The sequence below is a fragment of the Electrophorus electricus genome, chromosome 6 (genome assembly GCF_013358815.1).
Source record: "Electrophorus electricus isolate fEleEle1 chromosome 6, fEleEle1.pri, whole genome shotgun sequence".
NCBI lineage: Eukaryota > Metazoa > Chordata > Actinopteri > Gymnotiformes > Gymnotidae > Electrophorus > Electrophorus electricus.
This window is the reverse complement of record NC_049540.1, coordinates 16,156,940-16,183,883: the sequence shown is the minus strand read 5'-3', so window position 1 is coordinate 16,183,883 and position 26,944 is coordinate 16,156,940. Positions and strand designations below refer to the sequence as shown.

Below are 26,944 nucleotides of genomic sequence, written 5' to 3'. Positions count from 1 at the left end.
AACGTGAAGTATGAGAAACCATGACCTTGATGTGCCATTTCAGTCTTGTATAACATCTCACACCACGCCCGTGTAAGCAAACAGAAATCGAAAGAGTTTTAAGTCCCGGCGGGGAAGTTCTGGATTTGCACCAGCAAATGACAACACCCCACATGTTACGCAATGCGACTCGGCATGCGAGCGCCGCTCCAAGAGCCCAAGTGCGGAGCTCTGGTCCGATCTTCGTTCACGCCCCGTTTGATGTCTTCTCCTCTCTCTTCTGACTGCGTCGCTCAGTCTGAGAGTTCGGCTTGATGTTCCTCAGCTTGGCGGGCCCTGCCAGCATGCTCAAAGAGGCGACGCGCTGCAGATTTCCCGACGCCTCGCTGACAGGCTAAGCCAATTGTCGCAGCGTGCTGCCTGTGTCAGATCCGTTACAATTCCCATGCCAACATGGCTGGGCACGGCTGCTTCTAGCTCTCTTTTTCCCTCTTTCCTTGTTGCTGTAAATACCTTTGCCTTGCTGTGTGTGTGTGTGTGTGTGTGTGTGTGTGTGTGTGTGTGTGTGTGTGTGTGTGTGTGTGTGTGTGTGTGTGTGTGCATGTGTATGTGTGTGTGTGTGTGTTCACGCACATGCTGTTTTCAGTTTATACATTATCTGGTTCCTTTCTCAGTGAGAAGACTCAGTTGTTATTTAGCAGAACGTTTAGATGTTACTAATAATGATGACTAGAAATACTGCATATTAACACTGAAATGCAACAGAGGATTTGAGTTTACATTAGAGAAACATTTGCTTTGGTAAAAAGTGTCTATTAAAAATTGGAGACTATGCCATTTCCCAAGATGTTGCCATTAATGTAATCTTTGACCATGAGAGTTAACATTGTACGCACACGTGGTGGTAACACATATTGCTTTTGACCACATAAGGAACGCAAAAAACACTACTGGACAATATTACCATTTTGATCTCACAGTTATTACTAAACACTTTATTAAGAAGAGACTGTTTATTCATCCCCATTTAACAAGTGAGTTAGGTGTAAAATTTGATCTTTAAATAACATCTATTAACAAAGGGCTTGTGAAGAGCATTCATCGAGTGCTAGTACTGGCCCAAGGCCAACTGGTCAAACACTAAACAGATAACTATCTTCAGGATAACTATCTTCAGGATTGTTAATGAGCTGGAAAAGGTGGTTTTCATTACACATAACACATGTCTATTCTATAAGCAATGAGAATTAATAATTGAATGGCTCGTATATCATGGGGGATGGGAGGAATACATAATTCATTTCTTATATGGTTGGTTTGCAGATGTGCACAGCAGAAACCGCATCACTTTTAACAAATACAGAGCAGAGAAACCTAAGGGATGTCACTGGGTGCTACTGAACTGACACGTAATCATCCTGTGTGTTTGTTTGTGTTTGTGTATGTGTGTGTGTGTGTGTGTGTGTGTGTGTTTGTGTGTGTGTGTGTGTGTGTGTGTTTTTAAAAGTGGGCATCTCCGGGGGCAGCTTGTCTGTTTATGTGTATGTCAACAGCGGCAGCACATGCACACACGCACACACACAAGCACACACACATGCACACACACACAAACACAACCTCTGTGCACTTCAGCATGACAAAATGAACACCGTGGCAAACAAGTGTAGCTCTGCACTGAGCACCGCACGTCGCACGCCAGGCTTGTTTTCGGGGGGTGGGGGTGGGGGCACTGATAGCTGATAGCTGGTGTGCACCTGCACTTCAACCATCTTTCCCACCGAGCCAGTCTCATCATCGCTACGAGTCACACAACTCAAGGGAGACAGAGAAAAAAAGACACAGACACACTCTCACCCGCTAACGCACGCTCACCCACCAATAAACAGGCTAATGATTGCTCAGGTGCAAACCCTGTTCAGCACACAATGAGATGACATCGGAGTGGGAACTGTGGTGGAATTCAACAGCCTCGTGAGGGTGCGTTTGGGGCAGGTAGGTTGATGGGGCAACTTGGAGCTGCTGTCACATTCCACATGGTTTTAAAAGACCAGGAGAAGGCAAGCTGACGAGAAGAGCAAAAAAAAAACCTATTGTGGAGAAAGGGTAGGGTGAGAGAGTGAGAGAAAGGGAAAGGGGGACCAGGGGGGTGTGCTGCAGAGAGGGAGGGAGAGAGGGAAAGACCGTGAGAAAGAGAGAGAGAGATGGGGAGAAAAGGGGAGGGAATGAGAGTAGGAGGAGTGGGTGAAGCAGAAGAAAGAAAAAGCAAGAAACAAGGGAGTGCAAGGAGAGCAAGACAGGAGAGAATGAGCGAGAGAGTAAGAGAGACAGAGAGAGAGCACCAGCAGGAGCCGTGCAGAGACAGACAGGGGTAGCGCAGGAGAGCAGGAGACGCCGCTGCCGCCACAGAGACCGCACTCTATCTGGCAACCATGACAACCGAGGCAAGCGCACAGCAAGCCCGAGCTCTCTTCCAGCTCCAGTGAGGGGGCTATGAACCTCGACGTCAGGTGGGGAGAAGGACGAAAACCGGGACGCACGGCAGGAAAAAAAACATCTGACAGCAACCTCCTCAGCGAAGAAGGATACTTCTCCATTCCTCTCCCTTTTAACCCAGAGGATTGCTGGAGGATCTTTTTCCTTTCTTCTATTCTTTTCTTTTATATCTGTTTCTTTTTTCATTCTTCTCCTTGCCTCTGTGGTGGTGGAGAGGCGTGAATGGCGCTGTGTCCACTGCTGACTGGAAGAGTGTGCTCCCCTCCTTGTAGGGGAGAGCTACGGAGAGCTTTTCCCAGGAGTCCTCCAACCTTGACACAGCAATGGAGTCCCTGAGGTGGGCTTGAACCCCCCCCACCCCACCCCATGTTCCCTTTCTGGAACAAACAAGCAGAACTACTGCTGCCAGAGTGGAGAACCATCCTCATCCTCCTCCAACTGGGTGAGGAGCCGAAGAGACGGAACTATGTAAAGTAAACGGTACTGGGTAAGTAACGTCCACTGTCATAACCTGACACCATATATTCCTCTTAGAAAAATGTGTTATTCTGAGATAATTAAACATGCATGGCTTGCTGCAATATGCAAATGTAAATCCTTTTGCTTTTAGTAAATATTTTATTTCTAAGATCAACTGAGAGCATTTAGTGAACTACATCAGTACGTGAGTCCCAGTCAAGCAACAGAGAAATATATATATACCCAATAACATTATATATATATATATATATATATATATATATATATATATATATATATATATATATATATATATATATATATATATATATAAATAAGCATTCTCTGAACATGGGAAATGGCCATCAAAGTGTTTGTATAACCCCACGCCACAAACATCTAGCTAGAAGAAAACAGGTATTTGATGTTATTCCAGTTAGATACAACACCCTCGCATCCAAACCCACCCCACGCCAGGGCCATGGTCAGAGATGAGTCCCCTTACCCCGACACTGGTCCACAACCTTTTCAAAGGACACAAACGCAGTTCGGCGCTATGCTCATTGGTGGCAGTCAACAGAATCTTCGTGGGATAATGAATCTTCCTACAGCAATGCTTGTTAAAGAGCACTCAGGCGACAGAAAGGCTGGAGCCCAAATTTATGGACAGGCATGGAATCGGCGAGGTGCCATTCCACCCGTTTGTGATGCGTTCGATCATTTAGCAAGGCCTGGAGAAGTGTGTATCACTGCTGTCACACAAACTGCTATGAGCAAGTGTTAGATTCCAAGGAAAAAGAGGATTTCAGTTTGGAAGTTGCTTATGGAGAGAACATCATACCCTATGATGAGGTTGCATCTAGCACAAAGACCTCATCAGTGAATCTATTTGAATGGATACCCCTGTATACTTTACAGGGTATTGTACTGTATATTATGCCTCTGTCAAATGTAAACCAAAAAAAACAAATCACAGTCAGTCAATCACAGTCCATTCGAGATCACGTTGTGTGCTATGACGTTTTGGAGACATAGGCCTATGATTTTGGGCTTGCGATAATATTTGCACTGCGGTGAAAACCATGTAACAGCGCAGGCCTGCATTCATGAAAGACCTGCTGTAAGAGGAAGTGTGTAAGGAGAGAGTAAGAATTCATAGAAACAAGTTGAGGGAGTGCAGCTGTCAGATGCCAATTCGATGCCGAAACTGTCAGCATTTGAACGGTGACATGGCTCGGTGGGCTGTGGCCCTCCCTCATAGACTTTGATGGACCAATTGTGGCAAAACACCTAATGGAGGCATGCTTCCACTCCTGCTCCAACATCAGTACATGCGGACCCACTTCAGGGTACCTTCGCTGCCATGACTGCTGTTCGTGAAACGCTATTGTGCCAAGGCATAATAGAAGAATCACGGAGACGATGTGATGGCACAATCCAGTTTTGGTCTTGGAAAACATCCTGAGTTGTCTTTGTTTTATATTCCCACAAAATAATGTCTTTAGATTTGCAAAGCATCTCAGGGGAGTGAAATTCTAACATGATAACAGAGTGAAACCAAAACACTCAATTATCACTCTGAGTGATTTTTTGTAATTGGATCGTTACCATTAACAATGTACGCAGTCTTGGCTGATAGCGCACATTATAGTGGTCCTCTCGCAGCAGTACCTGACACCCACTCAGTGTTCTCTCTGCTGAGGCCAGAAACATCCACCGTGTGTCAGGTGGTGTAGGATGACAAACGCCTGGAGGCTACAAGAGTGCTGTGGGTGTAGACTTTACACACACACAGGACCCAGTACAGGCATGGAGCTGACTACCTGCTTCGCGTCCACCGTTAAAGGACGGTGTGCTTGTTGAGGAAGGGTCATATGAAGGGTCACACCTTGATTACACCTTGAGGACTGCAGACCTGCAGTCCTCAGACAAAGACACAGCTTTATCCCCACAAACTGCAAGAAGCTATAAAGAATGTGTTTGACATAGCTTTGGTTGTTGCTTTTTGTAGTTGAGGGCTAAAAGTTAATAACAACAAGGAATTTAACTATGCATATGACAGGGCTGATGTGAACATGTGCTTGCTTGGGGTCTCCTGGTGCAATGAGGGGCCTGTGAAATAGCCCCGCCCCCTCGCCCCCAGGCCCCTACTTCCTTGGCTGGCTGGCTCCGCCTGTGCTCTAGTAAACAGCAGCCATTGCCTAATTAGCGTCTTGAACTGAGTGCTCTCACCATGTGTTCCCAAAGCACTGGCAGCAGTGCTTCTGGAGGAGGCAATGAGCTGTTTGCCTAATATGAACTAGCCCTCGCCTCCTCTCTCTGGCTAATCTTGCCTCCTCACAATCCCAGATTTGGCACAAAGTTCATGTATGCTCTCAGATGAGGAGCAGCTCTCGGGTGGATTTTGTGTCTTTTGTGTGGTGCACAGCAGACACATGGATACCTTAATGCATTCTTTCTTTTGGTAAATAAAACTCCTTTCAAATCGAACGCTCACCAGCAATGACCTGTCTTTGCTGCGTTAGCAGCATGCCGTCTGTCTTAAGCTTCAGCCGACGCCTGCAATGCCACAAAAAGGGCAATAAAAAATGACTAATGAGGAAATGCGATTCAAGGTTTGAGTATGAGTGCCATTGGCTATAGCCCTCCAGTTCCTATGTTGGAAACCAGCCAGAGAACAGACAGGACTTCTGCGAAGCTGCTCAAGACATCCCATGAGTCATGGTGCCAAGTATCTGTCAGTGGCTCTTATTGAAATGGATTTTTGTGCTATGCAGTGCATACATTATATATATATATATATATATATATATATATATATATATATATATATATATATATATATATATATAGTTTTATAATGATTACCTATAACAATTCATTGTGAAGCTTCTTTAATCCCATTTTATAACAAAATGTCAGTTTTATATTTAACACATATTTTTATATATATGTAGTGTCACTGCTGTACCTATGAAATCATTTTTCACAAGTTAACTGCAGATGAACCATCAGTTCACCAAAATATTCCATAACTGTATCTCAACCTTTAGATTCATTCGGAGAATGATGGGGTGGTTTATGAGACTAAACTGATGTTCAGGAAATGTCAGGTGGAGAGGATTGCCATCACACTACTGTAACCCAGAGCAGGCACTAAGCCAAGCGTCTTCCCTGTTCAGACAGCGTCTATGTGCCTGCTGTTTTAACACTGAGGTCATTAAGGAAATGACAGTGAAGGGCTGGCTAATGACGTTGTACTCCGACGCACACTGACCTAAAGAGCATCTCTGATGAACCCTAATGTGGAACAGAGGGGAGATGGTACCAGGCCATATAATGAAACTCACATTTGAGAATCCAGGCAAATGGGATGAAAAAAAAAGGAAAAACAAACCCACACCTCTATTATGCCAGTAACAATTCACAACTCTCATACAAGAACAAGACAATGATCATTTAAACATGTAAACATTTTTGGTTTCCCCTGCAGTAAATGCAGAGTACAAAAATGTTCTGCAATTAGGACTATCACTCAGATCTACTGTTACTGATAGCAGTTGTTACAGCTTGTTATAGCTGTTACAGACTGTTACAGCTAGTTAGAGTTGAAAGAGAAATTAAATTAGCATTTAACTTGTTTGATAGAACAGCAAAGAGTAGTCAGTAGCCAAAGAGCTGTATACAGGGCCACAGCCTTATTTAGTCTTTCCCATCACTGGGAAGGCAATGCTTTACACCGCCGAGAGGCAAGACAAAGGAAAAAACAGAACAGTGACCTGCAGAAGCACTGTGATCATAAAGGAATACACGCTCCCCCAAATGCTGTGCGATTATGCGACTCGATCGTCATGCTTCCAGATGTCATGCTGTGCCAGTGCACAGCGCTCTAGACTTCGTTGTACCTCTCTTTCACCGATATAGAGAAAGCACTATGTCTCTTTCTCTCTCCCTCTCGCTCTCTCTTTCCACATTGAGTAATATTTGTTACCTACTGCTTATGGCTGCAGGCATAGGCCTTGGGGGGGGGGGGGGGGGGGTTGCTATCCCTTTCCTTCAAATGAGTAATTCCTCTAGTTAAAACAGATACATTCAGCATTGCTCTACCCACACAAAGACTGCTCTTAGCGCAGAGGTCTGCGTGCTGTGGCCAGGATATCTTCACAAGTGCACTGAATCAGTCGCATTAACCCTTTCCCCTGCGTCAGATCCACACAGCCTCCGCGTTCCTCAGCCCACTGCTTATTACTGTACGCTGCACAGAACCTGCAGCGTTGGAAAACACACCTTCATACAAGGGCGTTTTGGTTTTGAGTATGAGATTGCAATAGATTGCCAGATTGACATCCTTTAGGATCATTTGATACCGCATTAACAATATGTGATACATACTCAGTCATAGGCCAGATTTATGACTTATGAACTTGCATACAGATCACATATGTATTAGAATAGACTGAAACCTGAAGTCATCACTGATATAGAGAGAAATCTGGAAACATTCAACAAAAAAAATAAAGATTGCAAGTAAAGCCACGTTATCTTTCATTATCTCCTGTCCTTTCTGTTATAAAACTAAACCCTCAAGAAGCATGAGACTCTGTAAGCAATGTGTCAATATTCATTCAACACCTGATTGTCCTTTTACATATAATGTGACCTGAATATAGAAATGACAATTTTTCCATCAACACCTCAGTTCACCAGGTAGCAGTGAATATGATGGACTGAGATATGACAAGTAGAGCTGTTACAATAAACGTCCTGTTCATGATCACTTGTATTGCCAGTAGCTGTAAAGCAGACTGTGGCATGTTCATTTGCATTCAGTGGCTCAGCGCACATGGTTCACATGCGCAGAAATGTAATCAATAGCTGCTTTAATGTTGCCGTGCAAAAAAAACCCAAAACATTACCCACCATCATGCCAGGGATACAGGTCAGGCTCACAGAAGCCACATCTGCATTCATGAAACATCTGAAGGGTATGTGCAATTCCAACAGCTAGTTATAACTGCATGGAGTGCAAACTGAAGAACTGTCTAGATTTGTGTGCGTGTCAGTCCAGCCATACAATCATGCTGAATAAAACCCATAATTCTTTGCAGAGGTTGCATTCTTATGTTATTCATGAAGGATACAAAAACAGAAGGAAAATAAGCACGCCATCATGCCACCACTATCATTTCTCCTACTCGTAGCTGCATAATTAAATGATGAAACTCACACTATCACCACTTTAAATGGTGTCAAATAAAACTTGGTGATATTACTGACAGGAGGTCACAGGAAATCTGGGCTTCGGATGTTGTGGTGGCAACCTCCAGCACAACACAGTGCCAAGAGACTGGCACCGCTACACAGTGCCAAGGCGCTGGCATATGTAAGCTAATCACATCCACAGTCAAAGTGATTCAATGACAGAACATTATTGGCTTGCAGCAGGTTGTCACCTTCAACTATAACAATACACTCAGAAGAGAAGCCATTGGGAAAATCCACATAAAGAGTGAGACTAGACACAGATGAAGCCAACTGGCTGAAGCCCTTAATAATATGAGTAGTAAACTTTTATAAAGTGGCAGCGGTTGATGGATAGATATTTATCTTCAGCCAGACAAAGCTTTTTGTGTACATGTTCTGGATGGATGTATTATAGTGATTTAGAAGCCTGGTTGGGTTGGTTACTGTTTACTTTTGGTTTCCTGAACAGTGGCTTTGGTTTGGCTTTGGTTTCCATGGCTAAAATTGTTTTATTTCAACCGTTCATCTGGCCTGAAAATATGCTACATTATATTTTTCTTAATATTTCTTTTCAACTATACCTCAGTGGTTGTATTTTCCTCTCATCTCTCTAAGCGGGCAATAAACAGAGCACCACTGACCACCACACTTGTTACCCACTTGTTATCTGAACAGGACATTTGACATTTTCATTAATTACTTGGTAATATTAGAGTTACCATAGATGGACAATATATAGGTCAAGTTGATATACATGTAAATTGATGTTTTGAATGCCATGGATCTATTAACTTATGCTAGATAATGTTTGTTCTTGTAACATATTGATACTAGATAAGTACGGAGTTCTGTGTGTTGTAAATGTGTCAAGAAAGAGAGTGGAGAACGAAAGAGAACTGGAGAGACAGACTGCAGGATATTTTACACCATTTTTTTAACCTGCGTTAGTTGTCTCCAATTCCACCCACTAGATAACTAATTCTCTCTCCATCGCATGACACCACCAAGCCAGGAGGAAGAATGTGGCATGCGCTTCCTGTGACACACAAGTAGCCATCCACCACATCCCCTCCGATGATGGGGCCAGCACTTAAAGCGTTCTGCCGCACAGGAGCCCACAGACTACAGTACTATGAGGGAATAAGATTTGGCTCAATTACCTTCAGAGCAGATGAGCTGAACCTTGTTTGGAAGCATATTTTCCCAAGAAGGGTAGGCAGATGTTATGTTGTGTGATTCCTCTTTACGTTTAATGAACGTGTGTTCATTGTGAGCTTGTTCAAGGAATAAGAACCAATGACCAATAAAGTTTATGATGGGTTTCTTTGAATAGTCAAAAGATTAAGATGGAAAGTAAGAAAGTATCACTTTGGACTTGATCTTTCTAGCAGTTCTGTGATCCATACTGCTTTTTTTTTTTTTTTTTTTTACCTGGGATAATAAGGTACATAAATAATTACTAAGCATATATTTATGTAGGAGCACAGAAGATTACCCTACTGCAGTCCTCCATATTTCAGTATAAATTTTACTGCATACTTGTTAGGTAAACTGGTCTTGATCAGTGTGAATTGTTTAAATAAATACCAGAATAAGAGTTGTCAAGATTCCTGCCACTGTAATCTTTCAAAGTTCAGAGATATGAAGAGAAATAAACAGCAAAGCAGAATCCCAACTGCCCCCTGTACATAATTCAGTCATGAGTTTAGAAGGTAAATTACTTTCCAGTGAAGCATTTGCATGTAAATGTGCATCTGCAATAAAACTGTTGGGTTAAGATGAAGGAAGAGAATATAAAATTGAGCGTATAAAATGGAGTGCTATGATGTATGGACTGAACTCCTTAACTGGGCAGAGCTGAGCTCTGTGACTGAACACCAGGACTACGATCTGCTGGGACCAGGGGTCCCTGAACCTGCAAATAGGCCGTATCTACACTAAAAGAAAAATGACAAAAATGTTCTCTTGGAATCATGGGGGAGTCTACAGACTACTCATTGTTTGTATGTTTGCTTGTTTTTTATTGCAATTACATCAATTTGGGTCACTGAGGTGATACGGTAATGTTATCGCTGAAATCGTAACAAGACAAGTGGTTCAAATGGTAAGCGAATTAAAGGGGGGTGGATTGGATGTATGCCTAGTCCTGCAGTCTGTGTCCATGGAGTAACATAACATAATAGCAAAGTATGTGATTGAATTACTGATTCAAAACAGATTACCATAATGGCATCTATGTTTTCTGAAAGACAGTAGTTAGATGAATTTTTACATGAGACTAAAATTATTAAGCGTAAACAAAAACAAAAGAAAATCTAAATAGATTTGTATAGCCAGCTACTTAAACTGTTCCTAAAGATGGGGTAATGTGCACTAGACATCATATACAGTGATCATATACACGTTTTTCCCCAGAATGCCCCTTGTCTGGAAGAAGCAATGTCACCCTCTGTGATCTTGGTTGCTACTAAAACCAAATCAGCTAAATAGTTTCAAACTGTTTTTTAATCTAGGAAGCGATAAAACGATCCTCCTCCACACTGTCAATGGCCAGCAGAGGATAGTCCTCCACCACAAGCGCCACTGCATGCTGATGCATGAGCTGGCCCCAAGGAAAAACTCCTTCCACGTGTCAGTTTGACAGCCCAGCCTCAGGCTGACTGTCTCCACCATCTCTCTGATCTCAGGTCCCTATCCCCAGGTAGGGGTAGAGTGTACGCTAGGAGCTCAGTGCATCATTCTTCTGCAGGCCTCCATTTGAAGTCCAGCATGGATCAGGAATATGGATGTTCCTCCTGAGGTCATTGGAGGGGCCTGAACTCTAGAGATAGGAGGAACCTGGTGGAGGAATACAGGTCGGTGGAGCGTGGGAAGTGCACGAGGCAAGGTGGCCTCGCGCAGTCATGATCCAGCATACCCTTTCATTCGTTTGTCAGTTTCTTAGAGGGAAGAGAAGGAGGGTGTCAGAATGCTTAGCAGGATCAAACACAGAGCTCCATCAAGTGTTTATCCGTGTGATTAAATCGGCCTTCTGGGGCAGCATCAAAGACGGAAGGCTGGAGAAGTGTGAAAGTGAGATGTGCAAGATGAAGAATTTTTTTTCTTGGCTCTGTCGGTGCAGAGCCCGACAGCTGGCTCTTTTTTTTTTTCCTTCAGCAGAGGTAGATACATATGCATGTGTGAAATTTACATTTCTTCACAGCATTAAGGCTTCCTCTGCTTCCTGCTCTGAGGCGTGATGGTCACCCGGCACGGCTCGATTTTGTATTGTGGCAGAGGGGCTTCTTGTGACAACACTGAAATTGCCACCAGCTTCTGAAACATGCATTTATTTAGCAGGCAAACCATGGTCAAATGTTCAACTCCTAGAATGTGGTCTGAAGATCGGGGGTGCCCACCTCCTGGAGCTGATGCAGACTTTCCTACATGTTTATGAATCCTAACACACTCTTTGTTTAATATCTTCTCCAGCTTCCTGCGATCCCTCGTATGCTGGTGCCGCTCAGTCCCCATGAACCCCATGGCGCAGCTGTACTACAAGAAGGCGAGCTACTCGCCATACCGTGACCGCATCCCGCTGCAGGTGGTGCGCGCCGAGGCGGAGCTGTCAGCCGAGGAGCGCACCTACCTCACGGCCGTGGAGAAGGGCGACTACGCTGGTGTCAAGGTGGCCCTGGAGCAGGCCGACATCTACTACAACATCAACGTGAACTGCCTGGACCCTCTGGGGCGCAGTGCACTGCTCATCGCCATCGAGAACGAGAACCTGGAGGTGATGGAGCTGTTGCTGAGTCACGGCGTGTACGTGGGTGATGCACTGCTCTACGCTATCCGCAAGGAGGTGGTGGGCGCCGTTGAGCTGCTGCTCTGCTACAGGAAACCCAGCGGCGAGAGGCAGGTGAGCGGGGGGGGTGGCACAATGCCATGCCAGCGCGGCTGCACCCAAAAAAAAAAGGCCTCCTTGAGGCCTTTATGATAAATAAGAACAGGTGTTCAATATCAAGAATATCTCCTTGAATTCCAAAACTGGTATAATTTTTGTTCCCTTCTGTGAAAGAGAACAGTGAGCAGTGCTCTGTGAAGCCTCTCTGACTCAGGCCAGGTTTTTTTTTTCAAACATTATGGTAATGTATGTTGCTTCCAGCAGACGTGAAATTCATTTGCAAGGTTCTTTAAAGTCAAGTGAAAGGCTTAGAGATTGGGGCAAATGTATAAAGTGGCCTTTGAAGTCAGCGTACAATGGCAACCACTGTACGCTTCACCTCAGTGTTCAGAAATCAAAGTCACAGACTTGTGACATTGATTGTTCAAGTGGATTAAAAAAGACGACTGCATTGAATATTCAAATATTCATGGTTTTTTAATGCCCCAGTCTGAATGGAGATTGAGAGTGACCATTCCTATATGTGACCATTCCTTTAGCAACATAGACACATGTCAAAGCACTCAATGTATATTAGCTCTGTTTCTTTATTTGTAGTGCAGCAAATCTACTTTCACAGCAAAAGACAAATAGCCTGGGGGAGCGTTCATGTAGGTTAGCCAATGATTAGACTCATTATAAAGAAAAAAAAACAGGCAGATGCCCAAGTTAGAGCCCAAATACATTTCAGCATAGAATAATAAAATAATGTTTTAGCTTTTATGTCATATGGGTACATTAATTAAGGGTTAATTCTCTTTGTTCCTTTCTTCGTTCTTAATATTAGATGCCTTCTCTGATGATGGACACGCAGTTCTCCGAGTTCACCCCCGACATCACGCCCATCATGCTGGCTGCCCATACCAACAACTATGAGATCATCAAGCTACTTGTCCAGCGCAGGGTCACCATCCCACGGCCGCACCAGATCCGCTGTGACTGCGTGGAGTGTGTCTCCAGCTCAGAGGTGGACAGCCTGCGGCACTCACGCTCCCGCCTCAACATCTACAAGACCCTGGCCAGCCCATCTCTCATTGCTCTCTCCAGCGAGGACCCCATCCTCACAGCGTTCCGGCTGGGTTGGGAGCTCAAGGAGCTCAGCAAGGTGGAGAACGAATTCCGGCAGGAGTACGAGGAGCTGTCGCAGCAGTGCAAGCTATTTGCCAAGGACCTGCTGGACCAGGCGCGCAGCTCGCGTGAGCTGGAGACCATCCTCAATCATCGTGACGATCACAGCGAGGAGCTGGACCCCCGCAAGTGCAGGGACCTGGCCAAGCTCAAGCTGGCTATTAAGTACCACCAGAAGGAGGTGAGGAGACAGTGAGGAGACAGTGATGAGACAGTGGGAGGAATGGCTGTAGAAAGCTGGGAGAAGTATACTGTTGAAAGAGAAATCTCAGAGGCAAATTCTGGAAAGGAAATTAACAAAAACCATCCTAGTGGACTCTTCAGAAATGAGGGTAAACAAATAAGTGCTTGTTAGTGGCTGATGAAATGTAGTGAAAGCTGAGTAATGAAACAAAAAAGCATCCAAAGGAACACTTTGGTTGGCATTAGATGCGTCATGATGATGCTAGAAACATAAAGGTTAGGCTTCTGTAGTGAATCTGTGGTGATTGTGTAGTGAATCTGAAGTGATTCTTTAGTGATTCTGTATTGATTTGCCCATAAGAGAAAACTGCAATTAGGTGTACATTATGGATAAACTGACACTATATAAATCAGGAACTTGCATCAGCTTCGTGAGTATTCAGGACAATAAAAACACAATCATTTACATTTACATTTGTACTTTTCAAACCACCATAAAACTGTTAGAATACTGATAAAGGGCACGCTTGCCCTGGAACAAGCCCCTTATTGAGACATAATGCTTGAAGCTTGTCATTAGTGCTGCATTATCACTCTGAGACATTTGCTCAAGTGCAAAACAGAAATATTTTGGTCTGACTAGAGCTAAAGATACCATCCAAAAAATTATTCGTACACATTTTGAAAACATGCAGTTTTACATCATAGAAGAAGACAAGCATCTTTAATGCCAATATAAGGCCCAAGAATGCAATGAAAGGGGAAGAAGTGTTTTACAGTCATCTGTTCTTACAAGGATACCTGTAGTCAAGAACTTCTGTCCATTTATTCAATGCCAGAGGCACTGTTCATGCTTCCTCTATTCTGAACACACACACACACACACACACACACACACAAACGGGCACATGCATGTACACAAACAGTGATTTTTCACTTGCTGTCTCTTACCTGAAAAGGCAACCACTCCAGCTGTTGATCCTGCACAATACATTCTGCCTTCAAAAAGCGTTTCCATGTCTTATGGCCCAAGGCTAAGTCACAATACTGACACTGTGGTTCCAAATGGTCAACTGTGTGAACAAAAGTGGTGTTGTGAAGAACAGAGAGGGATGAAGATCTTGTAACACTTGGCAGACAAACAGGTTTTGCTAGGCTCGCTCTTAATAGTTGTGCTGCTGCAGGGTTGTTTGCACTAGGCAAAGGTAGGCAGTGAGATAGTCCTCCCATAAGCCAAGGGACAAACTCAAATTAAATGTATGTGTTGATGTTAAATAAATGAAAGGTTGTCTGCTACTGTAGAAATTATGTTTAGTAATCTTGCAGCAGGGCCATGGTGGTTATGGTCTCATCCATGTCTTTATGTAATAACGCCACTGTGATTCAAAGTGATTTTCTGAGTGTCGAAAGACAAAAATGGAAAAGATTTGTGATCTGAGTGGAGCAGAGAAACATAAATGGAGGGAGGAAAGCAGAAAATTTGTCACTGCACAAGCTCTACAGACTGTACATAATGCTAGGCCTAATGTTCCTATAGATTAGTGATGGGCATTCCAGCTCCTTTTAGTGAGTCATACAACCGGCTCCGCTTACCAGTCAGCTTTCAGCTTCCAGTTGGCTTTTTGTTTACTTGGTTAAGGTGGTTTTTTTTTTTCCTCAAACATGCCAATATTAATTTATACCACAGTTTATATAAATGTGACATTCAATATTACTGTAAGATTTTTATCTCATTTGAACCTAGCTAAAACAGTCAGGTCAAAGAACAAAATATCTCTTTTACGTAAGGCACACCCCTCTGTACAACAGCAGGCTGGATGAAGGATGGGTGGTTAGGCTTCTTCAGTTTCACGTAAAATTTTCATCCAGTTGGACACACAAACCCTTTTGCTCCAGATATCTGTTTAGCCTACTACCTAATAAATGTTAGCAAATTCTAAGATAGATTTATGTCACATTAGCAGCATTATTAGTTAGAAAATCAATTGGGCCCTCCAGTGGGCTCAACAATTTAACCAATCTTAGTAGCGACATCTCCGCAGGCAGTCATTTTAGAAATTGTTCAGTACAATGTTCAGTAAAATGATTTAACCGATTGTCCTACTCTGTATGCACTTAACATTTTATTAAGTCAGTACTATCACCATGCACCGCTGCTCTCCTGAGTGTCCCTTAACTATGTGTAAATGTCATGCCATTTACAGTTCATTCATCAAACCTGCTTTTCAGTGCATAGCTGAACAACTATGAATAACTGCTCAAACTGCTTAACATAGATAGATTACATCCTTTGTAACAGAATGGTCTACTCTCTTTCTGACAGTATTACCTAACCGTTCATCCTGTCTTTCCCCTCCCCCAAAGTTTGTGGCTCAGCCCAACTGCCAGCAGCTCCTAGCCACGTTGTGGTATGACGGATTTCCCGGCTGGAGACGACGACACTGGGCAGTGAAGCTGGTCACGTGTTTCACCATTGGCCTGCTGTTTCCCGTCTTCTCCATCATCTACCTGCTGGCACCGAAGAGCACACTTGGTCTCTTCATTAAGAAGCCATTCATCAAATTCATCTGTCACACTGCCTCATACCTTACCTTTCTCTTCTTCTTGCTACTGGCCTCTCAACACATAGTGCAAACAGACCTGCATGTACAAGGACCACCACCCACTATCGTGGAGTGGATGATCCTACCTTGGGTCCTCGGTAAGCATGTCTGTTAGTTTGCTTACGCGTGTCTGTGTCAACCTACTTGCTATTCATTTACTGTTATCCAATGACGAAGCATCACATTTCTTGAGCAATAAAACCAGGCCCTATGGGTGAGAAATGGATGGTTAAGGGCTTTATCATTCTAAGGATGCAAGTAATCTCTCATGAATTATTAATACCTTAATTTATTAGTTTCAAGACAAGTGTAGAGACAATTTTATCTCGAGTGCCATATGAGAATGAATGGATTTAATCAAAGCTCGATTGCAATGTTTTGAGGTTCACCAAGCTTTCTTGGCAACTCCAAAATGGATTCAAGTGGAGATTTGAGGCATGTTCTCAGACCTTATTTCTAGAGGACGGGTGGAATCAGCAAAAACAGAACATGTCTCAGAGTCTGTGAACACGGATCTCCACAGACCTCAAACAGATTGGCCTGCATATTATCCTCCTGGTTTATTCATTTATTTCCTGTAGATGTTTGTAAATGCCATCTCGTGATGTTTATTTTTTTCTGATCTTTCCAGGCTTCATTTGGGCTGAAATCAAAGAGATGTGGGATGGAGGCTTTACAGAATACGTCCATGACTGGTGGAACCTCATGGACTTTGCCATGAACTCCCTCTACCTCGCCACCATATCCTTAAAAATTGTGGCTTATTTTAAGGTGTGCTCCCCAGCTCAATAATAACCTCATTAGTATTTATGTCTATGTCTATTTGCATTAAGAGCCCACCTGATGCAACAGCTTCTTTTTTCCCAAAGATCTGTACTTCGAAGTTGCCTCTCATTTCTGTGTTTTTCTTTTCGTCACTGCAACAGTACAACAGCTCACGTCCACGTGAGGAGTGGGAGATGTGGCACCCGACGCTGATCGCCGAGGCACTGTTTGCTGTGGCCAACATCTTCAGTTCATTGCGGCTCATCTCACTGTTCACAGCCAACTCGCACCTGGGCCCTCTGCAGATCTCGCTGGGCCGTATGCTACTGGACATCCTCAAGTTCCTCTTCATCTACTGCCTGGTGCTTCTGGCCTTTGCTAATGGCCTCAACCAGCTCTATTTCTACTATGAGACGGAGGCAGCCGACGAGCCCAACCACTGCAAGGGCATCCGCTGTGAGAAGCAAAACAACGCCTTCTCCACGTGAGTGGAGCAACTGTCCTGGAGATGGGTGCACATCAGTGGTGCACATTTCAGGTTCAGAAAGTAAAAGTACAGTGCAGGATTTTTATTCCAGGTGCCTTGATTTTCTAATTAGTTTAAGCCAATTGATGGAATTAGCAAAATCTGAAATCATGGCAGGACTTTTACTTTGTAGAACCTGAACATGTGCACCGGTGCCCTGCAAAGCACTGTTCCAGCCTCAATGCATTACACCTGATGCATAGTTATTATCCTCAGAATGCTTAGTTAGCTAGGTGAGTTGGGTTAAAGTTGAGTTGGTGGTGAAACCAGGTGGATCTCCAGGAGTGTTTTTGTAACCACAGGTGTTGAAAGCATGGAAAAATCTGAGATGTCTTTAAGTGTCCATCCTTCTATGCTTTGTGTCAGATGTCACAAAGCATTTCTATATTGGTAATGACAAAAATGGATAGGAATGGTAGGAGAAAATTAGTAATTATGGAAAATCAAAGATTCTCCACTAGCTTCTTTACTCCTCTTAGTCTCTTGACTATAATGTCATTATATGGTACCTATACAGCGGCTGAAATAAGTATTGAACTTGTCACCAATTTTTTAAGTAAATATATTTCTATAGGTGCTATTGACATGAAATTCTCACCAGATGTTGGTAACAACCCATCCAATCCACACATGCAAAGAAATCAAACCATAGAAGTCCATAAATTGTGTGTAATAATGAGAAATGACAGGGAAAAAGTATTGAACACACGAAGAAAGAGAGGTGCAAAAAGCCAGGGAAAGTCATGACACCAGCTGAAATCTATCAGTAATTAGAAAGCAATCCTGCCACTTAGTGCAACTTAATATCAGCTGGTTCCACTGATGGCCGATAAAAAGGTGTCTCATTACCAAGGTGCCACACAAGAAACATCTCATGATGGGTAAAAGCAGTGAGCTCTCTCAAGACCTTATTGTTGCAAAACATCCTGATGGCATTGGTTACAGAGAGTTGTCCAAGATCCAAGGACCACCTGTGGAGTGCTACAGAAAGACCTGGAATTAGCAGGTACAATTGTTTCAAAGAAAACAATAAGTAATGCACTCAACCTCCATGGCCTGTATGCACGCTCACCATGCAAGACTCCATTGCTGAAGAAAAAGCATGTTGAAGCGCATTTAAAGTTTGCTCACCAACCTCACAAGCCTGTGAAATACTGGGAGAATACAGTCTGGTCAGATGAGACCAAAATTTAACTCTTTGGATGGCATAATACACACCATGTTTGGAGGGCAAAAGGCACTGCATATCACCCCAAATACACCATACCAACAGTGAGGTTTGAAGGTGGGAACATCATGGTGTGGGACTTTTTCAGCATACGGCTAAAAATTGAAGGAAGGATGAATGGACAAATGTACTGAGACATTCTTGATAAAAGTCTGCTGCCATCTATCACAATGATGAAGATGAAATGAGGGTGGACATTTCAGCAAGACAAACACACAGCCAAAGAAACTCTCAATTGGATTCAGAGAAAGAAAATAAAGCTGCTAGAATGGCCCAGCCAATCACCTGACCTGAATCCAACTGAAAATCTATGGAAGGAACCAAAGCTCAGAGTTCATAGAAGGAGTCCACGGAACCTTCAGGATTTGAAGAGTGTTTGTGTGGAAGTATGGGCCAAAATCACACCTGAGCAATGCATGCGACTAGTTTCTCCATACAGGAGATGTCTTGAAGCTGTCATCACCAACAAAGTATTAAATAAATTTCAGTAAGCGTGTTCAATACTTTTTTTCCTGTCATTTCTCATTATTACACATAATTTATGGACATCTGTGGTTTGATTTCTTTCTTGATTTCAAACAATGAAAGCAACCCTCCGTTTCTCCTTGTATTTCCTTGTATTGTTCATGCTCTCTCTTTCCTTTAGCCTTCAGTATATAATGATGCTGAGAACAAATCTCATCTGCTGTTTGAAGAAGAAATCCCTCTCTCTCTCTCTCTCTCTCTCTCTCTTGCACTCTTTCTTTTTCTCTCTCTGTCTCTCTCTCCCCTTTATCTATGTTACTTAGGTCTCCATTTTTTATGTGCACCGATGTGTACAGTAAATAGTAATGTCCCTTCTGTGATTAAAAAGAACTATTCCCAAAGACAGGTGTGACATCTTTTCATGTATATATTATCTATGTCTAACCATAGTAAAAATAGAAATAGGAATCAGTGGAGTGAAATGGGCTTTAGACCAGGAGAAGAAGAATTTATGAGGTGGATTCTCTATGTGGTATTTATTCATCTGTCAGTAGAAATACCAGTATTAGAAGGGTTATGCACCTGCTCAAAATAACGTCATTGCTGTATTTGTGTGTGCGTGTGTGTATTTGAGCGAGTGTGAGCGAGAAATAGAGAGAATGTTCTGGACAAAGAGAATATGAATATCCTCCAATATTTAATAACTGACTTGATCGACCTCATACAAAACTATCACCTGACACTCAGAATTACACACTCAGAATTATTCTGTACATATTTCATGTGAAGGGAGCAATATGAAACTGTATTAATGCTTCTGTTTGGATGGAGAGAACTAATGACATCCTTGATCTCTCTCTCTCTCTCTCTCTCTCTCTCTCTCTCTCTCTCTCTCTCTCTGTCATTCTTTCCATATCAGGTTATTCGAGACCCTCCAGTCTCTCTTCTGGTCTGTGTTCGGCCTACTCAACCTGTATGTGACCAACGTGAAAGCCCGGCATGAGTTTACCGAGTTCGTTGGTGCCACCATGTTCGGCACGTACAACGTCATCTCACTCGTGGTGCTGCTCAACATGCTCATCGCCATGATGAACAACTCCTACCAGCTCATCGCGGTGAGGCATGGCCAACCATTACAGGGAATTCATTACATTGTGCAATGAAGTGATAGTGGAGGCTGCATTTAAGCCAAATGTTCTGTTTTGTTGATTAATGTCAGAACCCCTTTCAACTCCAAAATCAAATTTTCATTTTTGCCTCTATTGTGATTTGGTGATATAAATATAAAATTGCTGTATGCTTCTATAATACAAATTTATGTTTAGAAACACATTGTACTCTTTGCACCAAGAACAGATCCATTTGGCTACCTCATTCAAAAACTACAATGTATGTTTTCTGAGGCATAGAAGACATGGCATTTCAAAATAGATTTTTTTTCACAATATGTTAATGATGAACATGCCAAAGTAACAGAGAGAAACAAAAATGGAGGAATTCTCCTTTAATCCCTATCCTGACCTGAATATATATTCTTTATGTGGATTCAGTTTAAGCCTAAGGAATTATTTAAATGACCATTCATGGGATTTATAGAATTTTTCCAATTAACCCTAATGGATAGTAAACTTTAGGCTTTGTACCACAGCTCCAGCTATACAAACATCCCATTTTTATCCACATAAATTATCATTTGATGATGTTTTGTTTACCTTTATTATAAATAGTAGACACCATGACTCAGAAAGTAAATTAGAAGGTTCTCATGATGAGTGAGTCACTTTAAGGTCATTTGCATCATTTTGGTGAAAGCAGGCAACACGAGTACTTAAGCAGGCTTGATTCTGCCTCTCTGGTGGAGTGTGTTGTGGGAGAGCTTGTGTAAGATGGGGTTAGACAGCCTTTCTTGCTCTTCAATGCGTCTCTAATGGAAGCAGTTGTAGTATCTGTGTAAACAAGCATGAGCATGTGCAGTATCACGCAAGCAATCCCTTCAAGAACCTGACCGGCTTCTCAACGAAAGGTGGGATTTGAGCGTGCCCTGTGTGAGGCTGAGCACTGTTCCACTACACCCCCTCCCTTTCAGGACCATGCTGACATTGAATGGAAATTTGCTCGCACCAAGCTCTGGATGAGCTACTTCGACGAGGGCGGGACACTGCCCCCGCCCTTCAACATCGTGCCCAGCCCCAAGTCCGTGTGGTACTTGTGCGTGTGGATCCATGGCCGCCTCTGCTCCCAGGGTCCGCCAGAACCCAGTGAGCAGCAGAAGCACGAGAACCTCAAGGAGTTCACGGTATGGGCTCATCCACACCGACACTACTGGGGCATCCAAGCTCAAATCCAACACATACTTAATACACTGCAGCATATATACTACTGGAAGAGAGCATCATGGGAAAACATCTAAAGTTTGTGTCTCAATAAGGCAACAAACCATTCTTTTAGTGATACATTAACAGCAAAGAGCCTCTTGCAAGAGCCATACATACAAATGTTCTTAAGAGGGCCACATTCACTAATTTACTCTTAGACATGAACAAAAGTATCAAGTGGTCCAGACATGCTGTGTAAGTCAGGTGGAGGTGATCTCCAAGGAAGAAAAACTGTGTGGACTAATAGACTGTATTTAAGATATCTATTTCATTATCTTGAAGAAATTTGATACAGAATAAAACATTTGTACATTCATCTTGCAATTATTGTGACACCAGTATTTTTTTTGCAGTTTTCCCATGTCAGTTTAAATCTAAATAGCCATTCGTTTGAAATGCTATGAACCTGACATGTTACGATATTGCACATGATCACACAGCCCTTTGATTTTCTATACAGAGACAAATTTAGCCTTCAATTAATAAGGCACAAAAAAAATAATCATTTAACACTCAGTGATGTCGACACTCTCTGTCCAGGGGAACATGTGCTATTGCAGTGCCTGACAGTGCAACACCACAACACATTATCATGGCACATATTCTCCATCCTCCCTTGACCTTCGTTCAGTACTGTCTCGCTTTGGTGAACTGCTTTATTTTTCTGATTTCATATAAAACCATGTCTTGCTTATTTCTGTGGTGGTGCAGACATTAAGTGACAGTGTGAACAACTCTGGCAATGTTTGTTTTCAATTCCTTGGCTTTATCAGCTCTTAATTCCAATATTGGTGTTATCATGATATTTTTATTTACTGTTCTCTGAAAAGTTGCTCTCTTTCTTTACCCTAAATGTAATATTTTTATATATAAATATGAATGACACTTCTGTACAAACAAGGCATTTTTGGACCGTTAAATATGCTAATCCATAAAAAGGGTTATTTACAACAATTTGGTGAGGTGCCATGGCACGGTCATTCGAAAAGATTTTACGATAAAGGTACAACAAATTCAAGATGAGGACACGAAAATGTTCTTGCGTGAGGCTCAGCTGCTGGTTTTAGCACAACAGACCAAAGAATAAAAGCCTTTCTCGCATTGTTCCTTTGAATACTTCTGATAGAAACACAGTATACTCTGCTTTGGCTGTTGTACACAGCCAAACGGGGGAAGGGGAGGCATAATAACGCACCTGGCTGCAGGAGCAAAACGAGTTCGGAGTTATAACGGGCTGTAAAGCAGTAGAGCTAGCTGGGGCCTTTTCACTTTGCCATCCGGGTGCTGTTACACCCCAACGCGCCTGACACCTGTTTGATAACCGAAGCGTGTTTTCCTTTTTTGTCTCAGCCAACGTAAGAATAACCAGTAGGAACAAATCCTTAAAAACCAATAAACGCCCCCACCAAATGGTTCTGAACGCGGGAAGAAAACAGAAGGGAAAGACGAAAGGAAGAGTTGGGCTTTCGCCTAGACGGTTCACGTTGCTCGGCCAGCCTCGAGTTGCAGTGGGCCAGTGGCGGTTGCTAGGCAACCGCGCTTCAACTATGCCAATTCCCCTGACGTCTTCCCATCAGTTGAACTTCTCTGCTCTGCACGCCAGGCTTGACTAGGTCCCCCCCCCCCCCCCCTCTCTCTCTCCTGTAAAACTCACTCACTCACATTCTCCCACACACAGCGTGCCGAATCGCACATATTTGGGTTCAAAAATCATTATGTAAGGCCTCTGGAGTTTATTTTTGAATCCTGAAACGCTGTTCCAGCGAGTAGCATGTGAGAGGTCCTCTCAAAGTGAGCAGAGGAGCGCAGTGCTGTTGGCTGATAAGGAATGAGCCTTTTCTGCCAGCATTCCCGCTGGTAGCTCAGTAGTTCAGTGCATGGGCACTTTTAAGGCTATATCAATATTACATAAATTGGGCTGTTTGTGCACTGTGCAGGGGTCCAAGCACTCAAGATACTGTCATTGCAGATGGAATAGGAAAATCTCCCACATAAGCTTGAATATCATTCAAGTACTTGACTTTTCGACATTTTGCCTGATTCTACACATTGCATCTACCTGTTTGGCTGATATCCATCCACCATTCAGATGATGCAGGCTGCACCATCAGTCCTGTCGTAGCAAAATGAACGGAATTGAACTGTCAGACAGCAGTGTTGATGAATATTGCTTTTTCTTCTTCTTGCAGGAGAGACATGCTGACAACCTCATTCAGAACCAGCACTATCAGGTAATTTAGCTACTCCCATTATAACGTGGCGGTTGACATTGCATCTGCTCTTTGGAAGCTGTTAGTGCTAGTGTTAACGCATGCATATAGGAGGCTTCAATTAAGAATCGTAGCATTTGTTTTTATTATTCATTTGGGTCACTTTTCCAACCTTAACGGTGTTATAGCATTGTTCATGTGATGCAAAAATGACACAAGTATCATTACTGGTTTACATTACATTACTTCCTGTGATAATTATGTTCGGACATTTCGTGTTATTAGAAAGAGCAAGTCATTATATACTGTATACTGGGATTCAGGCTAGAACTTGCAAGCTTAACAACATTCATGTATTATTTTCTCATGTTATACCTGTTGGATAGTCATATCATGATAGTAAGCTTTAGCAGCAAACGCCCAACCCGTGAATATTTTAAAATCGCGTCATCACTGACAGGAAACATAAATAAATATTGTATCGTCCTTGCCCTCATGTCATACTGTACTTTAGAAAAGGAAACAGAGCAATCCTTCAACCTCTGAGACGTGCTGCTCTGTTTATCAGTCACTGCATGCGCACCCCGTCCTCGCGCTAATTACTGAACGACAGGCTAGTCCTCAGCAACTCCGCCTCTTTGTCTGGTTTCATGCGTTGGGGTGTCACGGCGCCTTCACCGCCGGCCCGCGTACTGATACTAACGCGCGGCCATCTCTGGAATGAACAGTCATTATCAAAGAGTACGTGTCGCGCGCGCTTCCACAGCTTAAGAAGCAGGGCACGTGAGCGCCAAGGACGACTTTATGGAGGACCTGTCTGGTTGGGTTATGGAGCAAAGGCTTTTCATACTGCAAGCTTTTAGTAGTGCCGTTTTCTTTGTTTGGCTTGTATTTGTGGAATGCTATATCTTTAAAAAGGCGGAACAATTTCTCCTGCGACGTTCAAGAGAGGTGTGATTCATTTTAATTGTTCCTAAGCAGGTACAAACCGCATGAATTTGATTGTTTCCTGGAGCCACCACTGACTCGTCCTTTATCGATATGCAAATCTATGGTAATGCATGCATGTCCATATTTTCACCTCCAGCTAATACATATGCCATGAATATGCCCCAAACTGTTTTTCTTCCTTAATAAACTGGAATTGAATAATGTGCATATTCAAATGGTCCCTTCCCCTCTCTGCTCCACCCTCACCAATAAGGAAGATTAGATCACCTCCTTTGGGGTCTATAGAGTCCTCTGAATATTACTGCAAGGAGCAAACATGATTATTTTAGGAGCATGATATTCCGTGTCAGCGTTCCATGAGCCGAATTCTAGCAACAATGTTGCTTTTTCTGGCTGTTTGTTCCAGGAGGTGATCCGGAATCTAGTGAAACGCTATGTGGCAGCCATGATCCGCAGAACCAAAACAGATGAAGGGCTGACGGAAGAAAACTTCAAGGTTTTGGCTGCATTCTTCTTTAAATCCGTAATCAGGAAGCTGGGGCCATTTTGCTTACTGCTATTCAGTTCTGCTAAGTTTTCCAAGGCTAACATACCTTCTTTTAGAGCTGTGTTTCTGTAAAAATTTCATGCTGGAAATTTTTGGAAATTACAGGTCTCCATAAGATCAATTTAAAAACAACGACATCTAAATATTCACATAACAGATTCTGCTCATTTCAAGGGCAATTAAATCCAATTTGAAAGGCTCCATTTCACAGGTTAGATGGAGTATTTTTGCCTGAAAGCAAGAATGCCGGAATGCCACAAGCCCTTAGGCAAACCTTAGAGGCACCTCGCTGGCAAGCTCTTGCTTGCTCATCCAAGGCAAAGAGTGCTCTCACAGGCCTGTTAGCCTCGAAGCCCCATTTTGTCCATTAAACTCCAGTGATGCTACATTTCCTGTAATTGAGCGATGTGGTTTGTGTGGATTTGCCTTCACTTATTTGTGTCTCTGTGCTCCATTAAGGAACTCAAACAGGATATCTCCAGCTTCCGCTACGAGGTCCTGGACCTGCTGGGCAACCGTAAGCCAGCCCGGCGCACCACCTCATCCAGCAGTGAGGCCACACAGCAGGATGACGGGACGGAGACCGGGGAGGTGGAGGAGGAGGGCAGGACCAGCATGGCGAAACGTGGAGCCAAGGCCCTCCGGCACAGCTCCGTCTCATTCCTCCGGGCCAATAGGAGCCTGGAGGGCCCGTTTGGTGTGGCAGCCCTGTTTCGCTCCATGGCAGGGGCCGAGGAAGCAGCACTGGCTTCAGCCGCGTCCGAGGGGCGACCCAAGAGCAACGGCCTGCGGAAGAGCAGGTGGTCGCCATCGTCGCTGGCCAGGGCTGGTCACCGGCTGCAGCGCTTCTCGCGCTCCAAGAAGGACTCGATGCGGTGCCTGGGCTCGCTCTTCCACCGTATGAATGGCCACGTACCGGAGGTGCGCCCCAGGGGTCCTGCTGAGCGGCCTGACCAGCAATGTCGGCGACAGGAGCCCGCCTACAGCATCTCGGACGGAGTCCTGCGGCCACTGGATCCCTGGCTGGACCCGCAGGACCGGAGAACAGGGATTGGCACGCACCTGCATGCATTGGACATGGCAGGGGGTCAGAGGGACCAGGGCCCCGCACAGGCTCTGTCACAGCAGGCCAATGGCAGGGACAGCCTTGTGCTCAGGCCCCCCAGCCACCCCTCACTGCCTCCCCTGCACTGTGCTTCCAGCCTGACTGCCTCCAACTCCCGTCTACTCTCTTCAAACGACGATCTCTGCCAGGGCTGGGTTGGACCCTGTGATAGCCTGGCCTCCTCCTACTGGGAACAGGAAGAGTCTGTCACAACACAGCTCTAGAGTTCAAGAGCCTTTCATTGGCTGTTCAAATGTAGGCCATGGTGACCAAGACAATACTGCTGTGAACCTACTGGTCTATACTGACCACATATTGCCAATAGTGACAATGGGCAACACTCATACATCGAGTATATTCAATATGCTTTTATTACTGCAAACTATAATTAGCAAATAAGTAGTCTTTCAATACTTAGTACTCTATCGGGAATGTTAACATTTAAGTTTTCTGCAATATGAGAGTGCATTTTCATTGATACGATGCAATGCTGCTTTTTTATTACACACAAGTACACATTAAATGGCATAAATTTTATTTGCAGTATAGACTTATTACTAAAAGATCAATTTAGCTACTATTGACAGTCTCACTCATGCTATTGATTTAAGAAAGCTTCCCTGGTTTCTAAGTTGTCTCAAAAAATCAATGTCATGAGTTTGATGCATTGAAAGTAGAAAATGCAACTACAACACCTTTAGCTTTTATAGGTCTGGTAGAAAAAACAGGGATGTGTACCCAAAGCTTGCATTTTAGCCAGC

The 26,944-nt window shown here is 43.5% G+C and overlaps 1 protein-coding gene across 1 annotated transcript; it reads left to right on the top strand.

Moving 5' to 3' along the window:
* The first annotated feature begins 2,351 nt into the window (after positions 1 to 2,351).
* Positions 2,352 to 26,720, top strand: LOC113590395 (short transient receptor potential channel 5-like). The gene is made up of 11 exons (XM_027030519.2): positions 2,352 to 2,959; positions 11,647 to 12,073; positions 12,885 to 13,406; positions 15,773 to 16,109; positions 16,643 to 16,782; positions 16,938 to 17,260; positions 19,915 to 20,110; positions 21,082 to 21,291; positions 23,560 to 23,601; positions 24,938 to 25,027; positions 25,538 to 26,720. Exons 2-11 carry the CDS (start codon positions 11,687 to 11,689, stop codon positions 26,405 to 26,407), a joined length of 3,117 nt encoding a protein of 1,038 aa, XP_026886320.2. The 5' UTR covers positions 2,352 to 2,959; positions 11,647 to 11,686; the 3' UTR covers positions 26,408 to 26,720.
* The last annotated feature ends 224 nt before the right edge of the window (positions 26,721 to 26,944 follow it).